The sequence below is a fragment of the Helianthus annuus genome, chromosome 3 (genome assembly GCF_002127325.2).
Source record: "Helianthus annuus cultivar XRQ/B chromosome 3, HanXRQr2.0-SUNRISE, whole genome shotgun sequence".
In the NCBI taxonomy this organism is placed as follows: Eukaryota; Viridiplantae; Streptophyta; class Magnoliopsida; order Asterales; family Asteraceae; genus Helianthus; species Helianthus annuus.
Genome location: NC_035435.2, coordinates 3285629 through 3303337, shown reverse-complemented (window position 1 = coordinate 3303337; position 17709 = coordinate 3285629). Strand labels below are relative to the sequence as shown.

Sequence of the window (17709 nt, the reverse complement as noted above, 5' to 3'; positions counted from 1 at the left end):
TCAAATAATATATAAGTGGGTATAGAGTTTATCATATAGATACCTGAGACCACATTCGGGTGAGCTCTTGCTTCTTCCGCGGAGATTTGAAACATTCTTCCTTTCGCTTTCGCGGTTTCTTCTTTCTTTCCTTCTTTCTTCGGCCCTTGTTTGAGCTTTGGGCAATCGGCTTTCACATGGCCCGATTCATTACAATTGTAGCACACCCTTTTGGGATTCGGACAGTTATAGTACGGATGTCCTTCTTGCCCGCAATTGTAACACCCCTTCCTTCCCAATAAGCACTCACCGGAATGGGGTTTTCCACATGTTTTGCATCGTGGGAACCCGCCTTTGGAAGCTTCCTTCTTTCCTTGATCTTGCGTTTTGGGTTTCTTAGATGAGCCTTGAGTTGACCCCTTCTCGGCTTGCCTTTTCTCCCCACGTTCATCTTGTCTCTTTATCTCGATTTCTCTATCCCTTGCTAAATCAATGATCTCGTCCAACGTTTCACATTTTGAAGGAGTTATGAACTCCCGTATTTCAGCTTTGAGCATGCCATGATAACGAATAATCTTCTTCCTTTCTGTTCCAACTATTTCTTCACAAAACTTCAGTTGATCGAGGAAAGTGTTCGTGATTTCGTTAACTGATTCATCCCTTTGTCGCAACCGGAGAAAATCTTCTTGAATTCGATCCACATCCGATTGTGGACAATGGTACTTGATAAAAGGCTGTTTGAATTCTTGCCAAGTCAAGGTTTGAACTCGATTTTCTCCAATCTCCTTACTATACGAGTCCCACCAATCTTTAGCCCTTCGCATGAGTTGCCCCGTGGCAAACATGACTTGGTCTTCCTTGTCACAATGACTCCGAATGAATACCCCTTCCATGTTAGCTATCCATCTTTGGCATTCTATGGGGTCGATTTCCCCGTCAAAGGTCGTAGGCTTACATGCCATAAAATCCTTGTAGGTGCACCGTCTTGCCTCTTTCTTGCCTTGAATTCCAGCTATCATTTCCTTCAATTCATCCACCTTGCCCGTGATCATATTTTCTACCGTACTAAGTACTTGGCCCTCCACCTCTTGTGCTAGCTTGGAAACATTTGCATCAATTACCCTTGTTACTTCATCCGAGATCATCTTGTTTAACTCGTTCCGAGTTATACGTTCTGTGTTATCCGTGTTTCCTCCACTTGCCATCTACAATTTAAACATTCATATTAATCATTGTCACTTTCATCCTTCTCATCTTTCTATATATATACATCATTTGTTTTCAATAGTTCGATTTCACAAATCGTGAACCATCCAATCCTTCTTTACAAACATTCTTAAGGTGTCACTTACTTTATTCATTCGCATGTCAGGACTCCTCAACCTTTCGCACGTTCATTATTAAAGCATACTAGCTATCATGAATTTCTTAGTTTCATAGTTGATTCGGGGTATTCTTTATGTTAAACGAACGTCATAATCGAACTAAGGGCCTTAACAAGAATAACAACAAATTCAGCAAAACATTTAGGGGGGACCCGTCGCCGACGGCATTGAGTGCGTCGCCGACGGGCTCGGGATAACCCCGTCGCCACCTTTTGCCCGTAGGCAGGTGGTTAAGCCGTCGGGTGGGAGGGAGCCGTCGCCGACGGCATATAGCCCGTCGCCGACGGGCTTCCTGGTATGCAAACGCTGAATTACTAAAATTTTTCATTTCAAGCTCCTTTTTCAACCCGAAACGGCCCTGGGCAGTCCCGAAACTTTCCATAACGCACCTTAACATCCCCAACCATGTTATACTAGTAACTAAACCGTAACCCATTCCCATTTCTATCTACAAACGTAAAATCCTTAATTTACTTACTTGCGCGGCGCTTTGGAACGAACACACTTTCACAAGAGCTTTCGGTTTGAGTTCGAGCACCATCACCTACTCGAATCCCTCAAACCTAGGCTCTGATACCAACTTGTAAGGGCCAAAACTTAAAAGACTCTAATGAACTTCATTCGGAGAAAATACCAAACGGGTCAAATAATTCATAAGCAAAAATTCTGCTTTTACCCATAACATGATTAACTAGGAGATGCTAAATAACTTACAACCCAACATTTCATAAACAACTAACATCGTCTTCGACTACGAGTTTGACAACTAACAACAACTAAGTTTGTTACTTACAAAAAGACCCGTTTGCCAAAAGTATATTTAACAAAAGTTTTGACCCAAACTAATATCCTTGCGGAAGCGTGCATCATGGGCGTGTTCGATCCAAGTAGCGTCATTTAGCAAGTCGCTTTACCTACATACAAGAAATCCGTTAGTCGTTCTTATTATAAGATTTATACAACATCACTTGTAAATATAGACCTCAAGTTAACCTCTTAAACCATCTTTCTAAACATAAGCTTCTTTAATTTCACCCATAACCCTTCTAGCTCATTCAACCCATATCTTGATTACATAACGGCTTACCATAACTTGTTACATGATACAACTTCAATCATTAAACAATAGTATACTACAACATTACATTATAATGATAATATGTAAGCTATAACTTACCTTTATCGTTCTTCGTTTGAGACTCGGAACGGCTTGAGCTTTCCTCCTTAATTCCTACAATTCATAATTACATACTTAGTATCATGTCTTTCTTTCCATTCTCTTATCAATAGCTTCAATTTCACAACTAGCTAATTCTCTATTCTAGACATTTAGCAATATATAACACATGTTCAACTCATTCAAGCATTTTGACAAACACTTGGTGTGCATACCATTAGATAAGCACAAGGTACAAGTTTTGTATGCATAACATGACTAGTTCATGACAATAACATCAATATCAACAATTTCAATCAAAATCTCATACAACCTTTACCCAAATTCGATTTCACATAACATCATTTCGTTAATAACATCATCATACAACATCAATGTACTAACCTACCTCAAAATTCCATGTTACATATCACTACCATTCTATCATAAGTGGGTTTTTACATAGTTTCTAACATTTAGTGAAAATTCAGCATCAATCATGTTCCAAATGGTGTTCCTACTCCTTATTCATGCTAATTACCCAAATGTTCAAGGATTCATAAAAACCCATCACATTCAAGATCATCAATTACCAAAATTCCACTTACCTTGTGTTTAATAATGTGTAGATGATCCAATATTAGTACATGCACGATCTTAGGATCACATTTGGGGCTTCAATTTGGTGATTTGTGATGCTAAGGGGTTTTTCCCTTTTTCTCCTTCCTGGTTCGCGACACACACACATTCACCAGTGTGTGTGTTGAGTTTTGTTCATGTTTTATCCATCCAAGTTTCACCTTTTGTCATTCTTGCCCCCTAGATCTTCACCCTCTTGTCACTTAAGGCAATCTCTTATTCTTTTAACTAAATCTTACTTATATATATATATGTATTAGTTAGAAATCAAGAGTTTTTACTTGTCTTTCTATTGTTAACTAGTTCTACACACATACTATTATTATTAACATAGTTTATAAATTCTTGGGGCGTTACACATACCTCGTCAATACCCATGAAGATAGTACAAATACACACACCTCCATTTGGTGGAGGTCACTATTTATCTACAGATCGCCTTCTCCCCCATTGTTGAAAGGGATATGATCATGTCAAATACCAAACAAACTGCACAAAGAACAAATGAATTTCAAACTATATAGATTTGTGTGTCTGATTCAACAAGAACTGAAACAAGATCAGGAACAAGAATAGGAACAAACCTACAAATCGGTGTTCTACATCTCCAGTTATACGTCATCCAAATGGAGAGGGATAGAGGAGGCTAGGGTTCCAGATCCAGAGAAAAAATGAGATTGGAGAGAGCGTGAATTGAACTTTGCTAGGGTTCCAGGTTGTAATGGAGATGGGAGTGGAAACGAAGGCACGTCTTCAATTCGCTCAAACCATTCAATGGACTACAGTGGTATAAGTTGAGGGAACGTGTTAAAAATGGACATTTGTTCTTGCGTTTTGGACTGGTTGAAAATTACTATTTAGTACATAGGAGATGCTTCATTTAGGGCATGTTTGGGTAAGGGTATAAGGGGCACTAAGAGGGGGAGTTCCCTCTCTTACACATCACCAATCAGCTAGTGCCACGTCAACTCCCCTCTTAAACTCCCCTAACACCCCATTTTGATGGCGGCACTCCCTTCTTAGGGGACTTGGGTTTTTTTTTTTTTTTTTTTGTAAAATTATGCATGTTTATAAATTAAAAAAATATTAATAAAAATAAAAATTAAATGAAAGACATTTCATTAAATTAAAAAAAACAACCTAGAAAAATAAAAATTACATTCAAACTAGAAAAATAAAAATTACATTCAAACTAGAAAAATATAAAAACAAACTACTCGTCGTCGGAACTCACTTCAAGGTGAGGTAGATCTAAACTTCCGAGATGCTCAATGAAATCATGTTTTAGTCTCCAATGCGTGTCTTCGTCAATGAGCTCGCTATAAGCTGTATCATCGAAGACGGGTTCGACTGGAGGATCTTGAATATGTACTGGTGCTATCGCCCTTCCGTCGTCTTTCAGTAAGTCAATAAGTTGTTTCAATAAGCTTACCCAAACATGCCCTTAGTATTATAGCTTTTGGACTGCCATCTTAAAATTTGGTTGAAAATTACTACATGCTTTATTTATTATTACACATATAGATTAGAATATTACACATGAATTATTATAAAGTTATAAAAAAATATTTATGATAAACTAAATGCAACAATGATATAATAAAAATACAACAAAAAAAAAAAAAAAAAAACCCAAAGATATTGTTCCTTGACTAGGAATACAAGTGTTATTTGGTAGCATTTATTTGATTTTGTGTTGGTAGCTCTTTCGGGTCTCCAAGGGTCTAAAACTTGAACTGTAAATTCTCAATTACTTCATTACTAGTTTGAAAGGCCTTGGCAAGAATGTCACTAGAAATATCCGGTTTCGAACCAAAAACCGCATTTGCAATTGTGACGATACCCGGGTTCTGGCTGCTCAATGTCGAAATCGCAAGTGCATTCACATTTCCAATATTTCTTTGAAAATGTACGAGTCTGAATGGGAAAACAAAAACGTCACCCTTATGCAACACTTTAGTGATAAAACGGTTTTCAGGGTTTGATGTGACAAATCCGACTTCAATTGTGCCTTCCAAGACGGTGAAGAGCTCAGTGGCCCGAGAATGAACATGAGGCGGGTTGAGCCCCCCTGGTTCATAGTCCACACGAGCCATTGAGATTCCTAAAGTGTTGAGTCCAGGCACCTGTTCCACGGTAACTAAGCTCACCTTGGACCCAACTGCATTCGAGGTGTTTCCTCTCATGCGTAACCCATCAAAGTAGAAGTCGTCGGCTTGAACCAAACTCGGGTTTTTGCAAGCGAACCCGTTCACCAAAACTGTCATATAAAATGATGATTATAATTAAGTTTGTTGCATGAGTCCAATTGATCATTTTTTAAATATTGTAAACACTGTGCTAAAAATATATTTAAAAATGTGTTGAATAATAACAGAAACTATATTACAAAAAAAAAAAAAAAAAAAAAGAAAACCTGCACCTAACTTTATAACTGTATGTGTTGAAGTGTAAAACTTACCTTCTAAAATTACTAACTTCTAAAGCTTACTTAACTTAACTAAGTCTTAAAACCTACAAAATAATCTACACCTTTTAACTGAACATTTATAATTATAGGGTAAGGATAGTGTAAAAGGGCCTAAAGTGTGAGAAGTGTATTATAACACTATATATAATACTATATAACACCATATAAACACCGTATAACAATATGTAACACCATATAATACCATATAACACTATGTAACACTATATAACATTATATAACAAATATAACACTATACATCTATCATAGACATGCTATCAGACAACCTATAGTGTTATATTTGTTATATAATGTTATATAGTGTTACATAGTGTTATATGGTATTATATGGTGTTACATATTGTTATACGGTGTTTATATGGTGTTATATAGTATTATATATAGTGTTATAATACACTTCTCACATTTCTCACACTTTGAGCACTTTTTACAGTATCCTTTACCTATAATTATATATTTTTTTATATTTATTTAAAATTATAAGTTTATACATATAGTATTTATATCATAGTTTACATATAGTATTATATATTATATAAAAACAAAAAATGCTATATTTACTTAAGCATAGTCGTTTAGGCTCGCAATCCTAGTCAAGCACAATCTCGAGCTTGTCGATTAAAAAGCTCCCGTTTAGACTCAGGCTTGAGCTTGTTTTGAGTTTCCAGCAAGGTGATCGTGGGTACTAAATGTGTAGAAACCGCCACCTCTAATCAAAATCTAAACAAACAAACAAACTAAAAATACAAGTTCAACGATTACTCTACCTTGGGCGTTCTTGTCTGCAACACAGAAATCTTGAAGCGGGCTAGGTTCTGTTGCCATAGCTACGGAAGAAACAAGAACAAGAACAAGAAGCAAGAACGAGCTGCAAACACGAGCCATTGTCGAGTTAAGTGTGTGATGAACGAAAGGTTAAGCATGCAAGGTTACTTATATGATAAAAGAAAGAAAGAGTCGCCAATATGGCCGCCTTCTACATCATTGAAATAGTCATTTTACATAAAAAAATGGTTTTGTATAGCTCAAATCTTCTGTTTGTATGGTTATTTTATAAGCAGAAAAATTAAATACTTTTTCAACGTTTGTTGGTTTTAAAAATAATAAAATGGTGATGTGTTCTTTGTATCTTTACACAACATATAGCTATTTTATATATAATTACTCGTGAGTCGTGACAGAACTAAAACTTTCCAATATAATGACGGGTTACTATAGATCATTTTTTTAACATTCGGTTTAACTATTCTACTGTTGGTTATAGGGTTTGTAGCCTAGCGTTATCAAGGTGTGACGTAGTAATGGTGTCCCTCTCTAAGTGGCTGACAGTTCTAATACCATGGTGAATATTAGCGTAGATTTAAGAGTTACAAGATATGTGAGTTAGCAGTTCTGAATAAATTGTTCTACTATTGAAAATCCGAACAATTAACCTATTAAAAATACATCGTATAATAAACATGTAAAGAGTTTAAAAAACGATCCCAAACGCATACCCTGTTAGTATACGGGTATGTTTGGCATGAAGCTTTTAAGAGCTTCTAGCTATAAGCTTTTAAGAAAAAGCTCTTACTCAATAAAAAATCTTGTTTGGTTGAAGGAGCTTGAAACTTTTAGGTTAGGAGCTTGAAACTTTTGCTTGAACGCTCCTACTAGTAGCGTTTAGAAGGAGCTACAAGCTTTTAGGGAAAAAATGACTACTTTAACCTCTAAAGATAATGAACTTTTTAGTTATGTTTTTTTAGTTATGTCCATTTTGTTCATTTTATACATTTTATTAAAAGCTCCAGCTACTCTGCCAAGCACCTAAATATATCTAAAAAACTACAGTCACTAGCTACAAGCTACAACTACCAGCTATCTGCTTCCAGCCACCAGCTACTTTTGCCAAAACATACCCTACATTGTGAATGAAACCAGTTGAATCGGTCGGCTTGATTTAAGGCTACAACGGATTGACATGATCCGTGGCATCAACGAGGTGTTTGAATGGGTAATTTTAATAAAAAATGATGTTAAATTTTGGTGTTTAACCGGTCAAGTGCATGGAGGTCGATGTCTAAATGATGATCACGATCTTGATTTGGGTTGATAGTATATAGATAATTGTATTAACAGGTCAATATAATATGTCCAACGACTCGGCCAATAAGTCACTAAGATGAATAATCTATTATATCACTTTTATCAACCAATGTCAAACTAAAGCTAGTTGGACTTAGTTATTTCCAAATTAATTTACTACAAACCACAATATGTTTACATGTACACACTAAGTTTTTAAAGGATAATATTGCTAAAAGTCTACGAAGATGAGCTTAGAATCTCTTTAGCAAGGTGAGAGGAGACGTGTCTTGTTCAAAATCGTTTTAGTGGTGACGCGTTGTTTCTCGTCTTTTCAAGCTAGGATAGGCGAACGGGGTTATAAGCACCATGAACAACCTGTTAGGATGTTCACATAGCCTACGCCCGATAAACACTCCTACCATAAAGTCAATATATGCATAGTAATCTTATGACCCCGAGATTTATGGACGTAGTTTTTAAAAGACTTAGTTTTGCTATTCAAAAATGGGTAGCGGCGCAGCTTGTTGCCCATTTACCAACTGTCTCGATGTAAATTTTAAATATAATATAGAGTAAACTTCTGTTTTGCTCCATGTGGTTTGGTCATTTTAACGGTTTTGCTCCAATAGTTTAAAAATAGCCATTTTCCTCCCTGATTTTTCTAGCTTATCTTCATTTTGCTCCCAGCCTCTAACTCCATCAGGGAGGGAGGAATTGGCAACAAACTTGAAAGATTAGGGAGCAAACTGGCGACAAACTCGAAAGATCAGGGAGGAAAATGACTATTTTTAAACTATTGGAGCAAAACCGTTAAAATGACCAAACCACAAGTAGCAAAACGGAAGTTTACTCTATAATATATATGCATAGTTCATATACACCGTAAATGTATGGGTAACATGTAGAGAGATTTTGTGATTTTGCCATAAGAATGGGGTGTCAATGTTAAAAGTCGAATTTCAAGTATTTTACTTATTTAGTTTCACTAAAAATAAAATATATATTAGTGAAAAAAAGACTATGTATTTTTTTTATGTTTCTTGAATGTTTAAGTTTAAATTTAAGTTTTTAAGTATTAATAAAGAGATTTTTAAAGTAGTTGTGTCGACTTAAAAAAATCGATTTTTTTTCAACTGGTTTTGTACCCGGTTTGTAACTCGATCCAAATCGGGCCTCAGTGCCTCACCGGTTCGGACCTTGATGTTCACAAACCGGTACTTTAAGGGCCAAATCAAAACCAACTCGGTTAACAAACTGGATCTTTTTTTTTAAGCCGACTCATTTTTTTAAACCAGTTTGTCCACCTTTCTCTCACTCCCTACACCCCTCTCTCTTCCACATCATCATTACCTCTGCTTGCTTATTTTTTTAGAAAATACCTTCCCTAGTTTTTCTATTTAGCTTACACAAAGCATTCAAATAGTCCCTAATTTCCCTAGTTTTTGTTTAAATAAATAATAAAAATAAACTTCTTTAATAAAAATGTGATTTAAAAAGAAAATGCATTTCACACATAAATAAAATTACAAAATAAAAGAAAACTACATGATAAAAAAGAAAAGCGTATCTATATATCTACATAGCCCGAAACTGATCCCACTACCACACTCTTCACTCTAACGTAGGCATGGAAAAAGGATCCCACTTAAGGTCATGTGAAATTTGAAAGAAAAAGTGTGTCACATTGGAACCCGTAGGCAGTGGGTGTTTCCACACTCACACTCGCTAGACATGTGTTATGTCATGTGAGATTCACATGTGGTGGGATGAAGATTTATTCATATGTAACTATGTATATTAATATGAAAGTTACATAAGTATATGCATTTTGGTATGCAAGTGTAACATATGTACGTGTGTGCATACAACATGTATGTATATGCATTCATTTTCTCAATTTTTTCTCCCCAGCTTCCAATAAAGTCGACCTCCTCCCTTGATGGTCTACCATTCCCCTCTAAACTCTCTTTTATATGATAACACTCAGATTAAACTCCACAAATTACTTGTTATGGGCTATGGCGCAACTAAATAACCATTGTTTTCTCTCTTGCCGATCTCCTCGGTCATGTAGACGCAACTGTTTCTCCACCCGCTGCAAAAGTTGTTATCGAGGGTAAAGAGACGCCAAACCTAGATCTTGTACCTAGAACACCGTTGATCAAAAGTTCATCTTATAAATTCATGTGTCGTTATCGGAAGAATCGATGGCCGAAACACTCGGTCTCCCGTGTCACACCCCAACCGATGGCGGAATCATCGGGGCGCAGCACTGAGCGAAACAGATTGTCCAGAAGTTTCCATAACAACTATATTTACCAAATATTTAAAGCAACACGTCCTATACCATGTCATAAATGATAATACAATTATTACAGAAAAGATCTAGTCAAATTGTTCTGTTCCGACAATTCAGATTTTTATTACAGACAATTGTTTATTGTTGACCTAGGTCTTTCCTAGCCTCGATTTCACAGCAAAGTAAGTAAATAAACATCCTAAGCACCTGTCACATACGTTAAAGTAAAAGTCAATACACATAGTGTAAAGGTGAGCATACAAGTTTAATAGATATAATAGAGTTCGAAATCGATTATGCATAACGAGCACGTACACAGTGTGAAATGAGGCATGTTAGTTATTGACATGAACCTATCGATACCAATGACTGCGGGTTGACTGCCCAAGGCGGTTCGCGATACACACTCACCACTGTGAGCCATTAACTAATTGTCCTTAACAACCCCTGAGTGAACAGGTGCTGAGTCCAAACTATAGTACTATCGTTGCTAAGTCAGGTGGACAGCATTCCATGGGTAAACATAACAAACAAGCATTCATTAAGTCACGTATAACATGCGATAACAGTTAGCGTTTAAAGTATTGCGTAGTGTGTTCGATGTGATTTAGAATAAGTAACGTATGTAACACCCAAAAGTGCGTAAAGCAAAAAGGGATCGAGTATACTCACAACGATTGATGGATTGAAGGGAGCACTACAGAGTAGCGTTAGCCTGATCAGAACGATAGTATAACGATAAGCGACGCGTAAAACGATACAAGTGTTAGTGGGTCGGACGGCAGTTCGATCGGATGGTAGTCCGATCGGATTGCCAGTCGTGCGGGTGAAAGTCCGCTCGGATGGTCATCCGATCGGTGACCTTTCGAGTGGACTGTTACTTCCTTTGGGAAGGATGTGTTTGTGTATGATGGCTTGGCTGTTGAAGTTTTCGTTGTAGCATTTTGAAACATAGAAGTACCTCCGCCTTTCAGGCCGGTCGATCGAACGGTCGTTCGATCGGATGTCAACCCGATTGGTTGGACAGTTTAGTGAGAACAAATTCACAGCAGTTGGTTACTCAATCGGATGGTAGTCCGATCGGATGGCAATCTGCTGGTGTTGAACATGTTGAAAATTGTTCAAGTGTTGAAGTCTGAACATTACATGGTTGAGTGGTAGTCCGATCGGGTGGTAATCCGATCGGTCGGCCCTTTGTTCAATGTTCATCCTTCAAGGTTTTGAAAACAAAAGTTAAGTGTGGGGCCAAGGTGTAAGTCGATCGGGTGACAACCAGTTCGGATGACAGTCCGATCGGACGGTAGTCCGATCGGACGGCATTCCATCCTGGTCGCTTTGATCGTCTAACACTTGGTTGTTTTGATAGTTTGTCGATTTATCGAGATGTTTTGATAACGTGTTAAGCAACAGAAACCTCGTCAATACTTGGTACTCCGGATCGGACAGGAATCCCCCAAATCCGATCAGTTAACTGTTCGAGACGGTGTTCCATGTTTAACCTGAAATCGGTAGTCTCGTGGATAGAATCCCGATCTTGAACCAACACATCAACAAGAAGGAGTAGACGGTTAGAACAAGCTCCGATTCCATCGGTTTTGAGTGCATTGAGTGTAAAAGAGTTGAAAGAAAGTTGGAAACCATCTTTCAATCCTTTTCACCGTGAATATGTTTAGATCTATGAAAGATCTTTGTTTATTTTGTGTGGAAATCGTTTAGATCTAAGTTGTTCTTGGTGGATTGAGGCCAAGACATGAAGTTCTCAAGAACACCATGATGACATCATCCTAGAACACCTCAAATCTAGTGATTTGACAGTTAAAAGTTAAGATTCAAAAGATAGAAAGGTGTAGAATCAAGTGTTGATCATAGAAGTACAAAGATTAGGTTGAAAACTTACAAGATTTGAGAGAAATCGGAGAAAAAGCAAGGTTGGAGCGCTGGTCGGACAGGAGAGTGCCAAAAGTGGTAAGTTGTGATGGTGACATGGGGTATTTATAGGGTTTCCCAAAGTGGAAAGGGTGGGTTGATCGAGTGGCAGCCTGGTCGACTGGCTGATCGATCGAGCGGTAGCTCGATCGAATGGTTGGTCGATCGGCTGGTCACTTGGTTCGAGTGTTCGGAGCTACGAGTTTTGCCGTTTCGATTGCGACTGCGAACGTTGCGACGCGGTAGAGTTTCCTATCCAAATTACTTTTAATCCCAACTACTATGTCTAACATATAATCATCCTAAATTTCTTGCGTTTAGCGGTTGCGATTCGAGTTTCGATTGCGTTTCGATTAATCACCACAACATAAACATAAATAAACATGCACAAGTAACATATAAGGCACACACACACGTAAAACAATATTCAGAACGCGTAATTCGAGTTGCGAGTGCGATTGCGACAAGCGATATAGCGATCAAATATGCGATAAATGTAATGCCCATAAATTTAAAATCATTATTCTAGAAATAAAAAGAATAATAGTAATTTATAAATTAACCACTAGAAAACCCTAATTAAGACACCCAAGCACTTCAATCAAGCAGGTAGGTAGGCATGTCAAGCAGGTAGGTAGGCACGTCAATTAAGCAGGTAGGTAGGCACGTCAATCAAGCAGGTAGGTAGGCGTGTCAAGCAGGAAGGTAGGCACGTCAATCAAGCAGGTAGGTAGGCATGTCAAGCAGGTAGGTAGGCACGTCAATTAAGCAGGTAGGTAGGCACGTCAATCAAGCAGGTAGGTAGGCATGTCAAGCAGGTAGGTAGGCACGTCAATCAAGCAGGTAGGTAGGCACGTCAATCAAGCAGGTAGGTAGGCATGTCAAGCAGGTAGGTAGGCATGTCAAGCAGGTAGGTAAGCATGTCAAATTTCTGGCTATAAATAGCCGACTTTGGCACTTGATTTCTGGTGTCAAAGCGACGGAAATTCTCTGAACATACGTCGAATTAGAGTAGTTACAATCCAATTAAACACACACGAATCACGAAGTGCTGCCGCAATCAGGGTAATTACTCGATCGCTATTACGATTCATTTCCGGGATCAATATGTCCAAAGAATGTCTAAGTGCCGCCCACATTGGGTTATGCTTTGTCGTTTATCGATAATTCGATAAATGAGTTGAAGCATTATACTTTGTCGTTTGTCAATAATTCGATAAATGAGTTGAAGTATTATACTTTGTCGTTTGTCGATAATTCGATAAATGAGTTGAAGTATTATACTTTGTCGTTTGTCGTTAATACGATAAATGAGTTGAAGTATTGCACTTGGTCATTCATTGGGAGAATTTGATCTCGTAAATTATCGTAACTGCTGTATTGATCACTAACCCTGTTTTGTGTACATTATTGTGAAATTAGGTTAAAAGATTAATCAGTAGTCTAAACTCTGCCCATATAAATCTAAAATATTAGCGCAAGGTAACTTCACTTTGGAGTTATTAAGGTACGGATCCTTACCCCACTCTTTATTGCTTCATATTCAAATTGTTATAAAACCACTAAATTACTATATCTGTTAAAAACTCCTCACGTCTTTGATTATCGATTCATTTGACAGTCCGTTCAATTCCTATCATTTGATTTAGCTTTCATGTCATGCGATAGTATTATGTTGTTATACTCATTATCGCATGTTCCAATATATGTTTCGTTTTGTTATGAAAAATAAGTTTTATAAGTTATGTGAATAAGACCATTTGTACTCTGATACCCTGAGTATCGCTTCTCGTGGAGTGTCCCACGAGCATGTTGTTGTGGCATCAACATCATGTGCTCCATCCGTGACGGAGAGATCAGTTCACGGCGTCTCTTAAGTACAAGTGTGGTACATAAGGCTATTAGGAGGCGTATGGATCGATCCTAGGATTTAAGTATAAGTATAAGGAGGTGGATAACGAGTATGCCAATTCGCCATCTCATGTGATAATTATGCAGGAGTAGCTACCTGTGTATTGTCACGTTTTAAGTTTGCTCATGGGTACATCCGTAAGATATGATTATGAAATTTTGTTCTTGCATCGTATCATTTTCGCCTAAAGTTCCATCCGGATAAGATTTCATATGAAGCATTTATTTGTTATTTGAGCCTAAAATTCCGTACTGAGCATTCGGCTCATTCCGTAAACTTTTTGTATATACAGGTCCACAGGTTACTTTGGGAGGGGAAAAGAGAGAAGAATAAAGCCTAGGAATAAATCTGAAGACATTAGTTAATTAAGATGAATGTCTCCGCTTGTATATTAATCTTAACTTTAATGATCGTATGGTTGTGTCCTTATCAAATAAATAAATGGAATTATGACTTTTGTTATGTTACCGTTATTGTGACACGCCAGCCCTTCCGGGTTGGGGTGTTACAGCTATGGTATCAGAGCAAAGGCTCTTTCCTGTAGATAACTTGAAGATAGTAATTAAGACCTGTGAGGAATGGGTAGATATCTATGATAGGATTCAACTTGATCTCTTATTTGGTTTAACTCCTATGTCTATTCTTATAGATGCCTCCTCATCGTCCGCCACGTAGGAAATATTAGTACTAATAGTCACTCTAAGTATCTGTAAGTCTCTATTGACTTTTCATACGGTAAGATATTTTGTTAAAATACGTTATAGAAGGACCATTAGGGCACATATATAAGGTAATTGACAAGTATAGTTATGACTTTAGTTACGAATTTCAGATACACATGTATGATTAGGAGATTCTGGTTATATAAGTTAGTAACTCTGCTATAAAAGTTTCGTTTATGTTACTTATGCAATAGGTTATATTCTTATTTGAAAAAAATTTCGAGGACGAAATTTCTTTTAAGGGGGTAATAGTTGTAATGCCCATAAATTTAAAATCATTATTCTAGAAATAAAAAGAATAATAGTAATTTATAAATTAACCACTAGAAAACCCTAATTAAGACACCCAAGCACTTCAATCAAGCAGGTAGGTAGGCATGTCAAGCAGGTAGGTAGGCACGTCAATTAAGCAGGTAGGTAGGCACGTCAATCAAGCAGGTAGGTAGGCATGTCAAGCAGGTAGGTAGGCACGTCAATCAAGCAGGTAGGTAGGCATGTCAAGCAGGTAGGTAGGCACGTCAATCAAGCAGGTAGGTAGGCACGTCAATCAAGCAGGTAGGTAGGCATGTCAAGCAGGTAGGTAGGCACGTCAATCAAGCAGGTAGGTAGGCACGTCAATCAAGCAGGTAGGTAGGCATGTCAAGCAGGTAGGTAGGCATGTCAAGCAGGTAGGTAAGCATGTCAAATTTCTGGCTATAAATAGCCGACTTTGGCACTTGATTTCTGGTGTCAAAGCGACGGAAATTCTCTGAACATACGTCGAATTAGAGTAGTTACAATCCAATTAAACACACACGAATCACGAAGTGCTGCCGCAATCAGGGTAATTACTCGATCGCTATTACGATTCATTTCCGGGATCAATATGTCCAAAGAATGTCTAAGTGCCGCTCACATTGGGTTATGCTTTGTCGTTTATCGATAATTCGATAAATGAGTTGAAGCATTATACTTTGTCGTTTGTCGATAATTCGATAAATGAGTTGAAGTATTATACTTTGTCGTTTGTCGATAATTCGATAAATGAGTTGAAGTATTATACTTTGTCGTTTGTCGTTAATACGATAAATGAGTTGAAGTATTGCACTTGGTCATTCATTGGGAGAATTTGATCTCGTAAATTATCGTAACTGCTGTATTGATCACTAACCCTGTTTTGTGTACATTATTGTGAAATTAGGTTAAAAGATTAATCAGTAGTCTAAACTCTGCCCATATAAATCTAAAATATTAGCGCAAGGTAACTTCACTTTGGAGTTATTAAGGTACGGATCCTTACCCCACTCTTTATTGCTTCATATTCAAATTGTTATAAAACCACTAAATTACTATATCTGTTAAAAACTCCTCACGTCTTTGATTATCGATTCATTTGACAGTCCGTTCAATTCCTATCATTTGATTTAGCTTTCATGTCATGCGATAGTATTATGTTGTTATACTCATTATCGCATGTTCCAATATATGTTTCGTTTTGTTATGAAAAATAAGTTTTATAAGTTATGTGAATAAGACCATTTGTACTCTGATACCCTGAGTATCGCTTCTCGTGGAGTGTCCCACGAGCATGTTGTTGTGGCATCAACATCATGTGCTCCATCCGTGACGGAGAGATCAGTTCACGGCGTCTCTTAAGTACAAGTGTGGTACATAAGGCTATTAGGAGGCGTATGGATCGATCCTAGGATTTAAGTATAAGTATAAGGAGGTGGATAACGGGTATGCCAATTCGCCATCTCATGTGATAATTATGCAGGAGTAGCTACCTGTGTATTGTCACGTTTTAAGTTTGCTCATGGGTACATCCGTAAGATATGATTATGAAATTTTGTTCTTGCATCGTATCATTTTCGCCTAAAGTTCCATCCGGATAAGATTTCATATGAAGCATTTATTTGTTATTTGAGCCTAAAATTCCGTACTGAGCATTCGGCTCATTCCGTAAACTTTTTGTATATACAGGTCCACAGGTTACTTTGGGAGGGGAAAAGAGAGAAGAATAAAGCCTAGGAATAAATCTGAAGACATTAGTTAATTAAGATGAATGTCTCCGCTTGTATATTAATCTTAACTTTAATGATCGTATGGTTGTGTCCTTATCAAATAAATAAATGGAATTATGACTTTTGTTATGTTACCGTTATTGTGACACGCCAGCCCTTCCGGGTTGGGGTGTTACAATAAATATCGAACAAACCTCGATTATTAATAAGGTACTCCACATAATACAATTAACGTAAGCATAAAAATAGACTAACTAAATGTCAAAGAAGTCAAAATAGGAATTGAGCAAGGAGTGACAGATCACAATTAGCAATCTTGTCTCCCTTTGACTTCAATCTTGACTTTGACTTTCGAAACACGGGGTGTTACAGCCTCCCCCACTTAAGGGAATTTCGTCTCGAAATTAGGTCGAAGCCGTAACAAACAACTGTGGGTACTTTGCCTTCATGTCACTTTCGAGTTCCCAAGTGAACTCTGCGCCTCGTTTGCCTTCCCATCGGACTTTCACAATAGGAATGCGCGAGCGTCTGAGCTGCTTGGTTTGGCGATCCATGATCTCGACAGGCTTCTCCACGAAGTGTAGTGTTTCGTTTATTTGGAGATCATCAAGAGGTACAATTAAATCATACTCAGCCAGGCACTTTCGGAGGTTCGAAACATGGAAAGTCGAGTGGACGTTACTAAGTTCCTCCGGTAGTTTGAGTCTGTAGGCGACTTTTCCGATCCTTTCCAGAATCTTAAAAGGTCCAACATATTGTGGCGCTAGTTTCCCTTTCTTGCCGAATCTGACCACACCCTTCCAAGGTGATACCTTTAGGAATACGTAGTCGCCAACGTCAAATTCAAGGGGTTTGCGTCGTCTATCGGCGTAATTTTTCTGACGACTCCGAGCTTTTAGCAGATTGTCTCGAATTTGGAGGACTTTGTCAGTCGTTTCTTGCAATAGCTCAGGACCGGTTAATTGCGAGTGCCCGATCTCGTGCCATACAATAGGCGATCGACATCTTCTTCCGTATAAAGCCTCAAACGGTGCCATTTGAATGTTGGAATGATAACTGTTATTATACGAGAATTAGACTAACGGCAAGTAAGCGTCCCAATTACCACCGAAATCTATGACACACGAACGAAG

At 37.8% G+C, this 17709-nt stretch overlaps 1 protein-coding gene across 1 annotated transcript; it reads right to left on the bottom strand.

The window, feature by feature from the left end:
• Window positions 1-4642: 4642 nt before the first annotated feature.
• LOC110927478 (putative germin-like protein 2-1) lies at window positions 4643-6532 on the bottom strand. Its single transcript, XM_022171087.2, has 2 exons — window positions 6415-6532; window positions 4643-5419 (listed from the first exon to the last, which is right to left on the bottom strand). Exons 1-2 carry the CDS (start codon window positions 6530-6532, stop codon window positions 4884-4886), a joined length of 654 nt encoding a protein of 217 aa, XP_022026779.1. The 3' UTR covers window positions 4643-4883.
• Window positions 6533-17709: the final 11177 nt, after the last annotated feature.

Coding starts and splice junctions, on each gene's coding strand:
- LOC110927478 (XM_022171087.2), bottom strand. CDS start 6,532: ATGGCTCGTGTTTGCAGCTCGTTCTTGCTTCTTGTTCTTGTTCTTGTT. Junction 5,420..6,414: donor TGCAGACAAGAACGCCCAAG/GTAGAGTAATCG, acceptor TTTATATGACAG/TTTTGGTGAACGGGTTCGCT.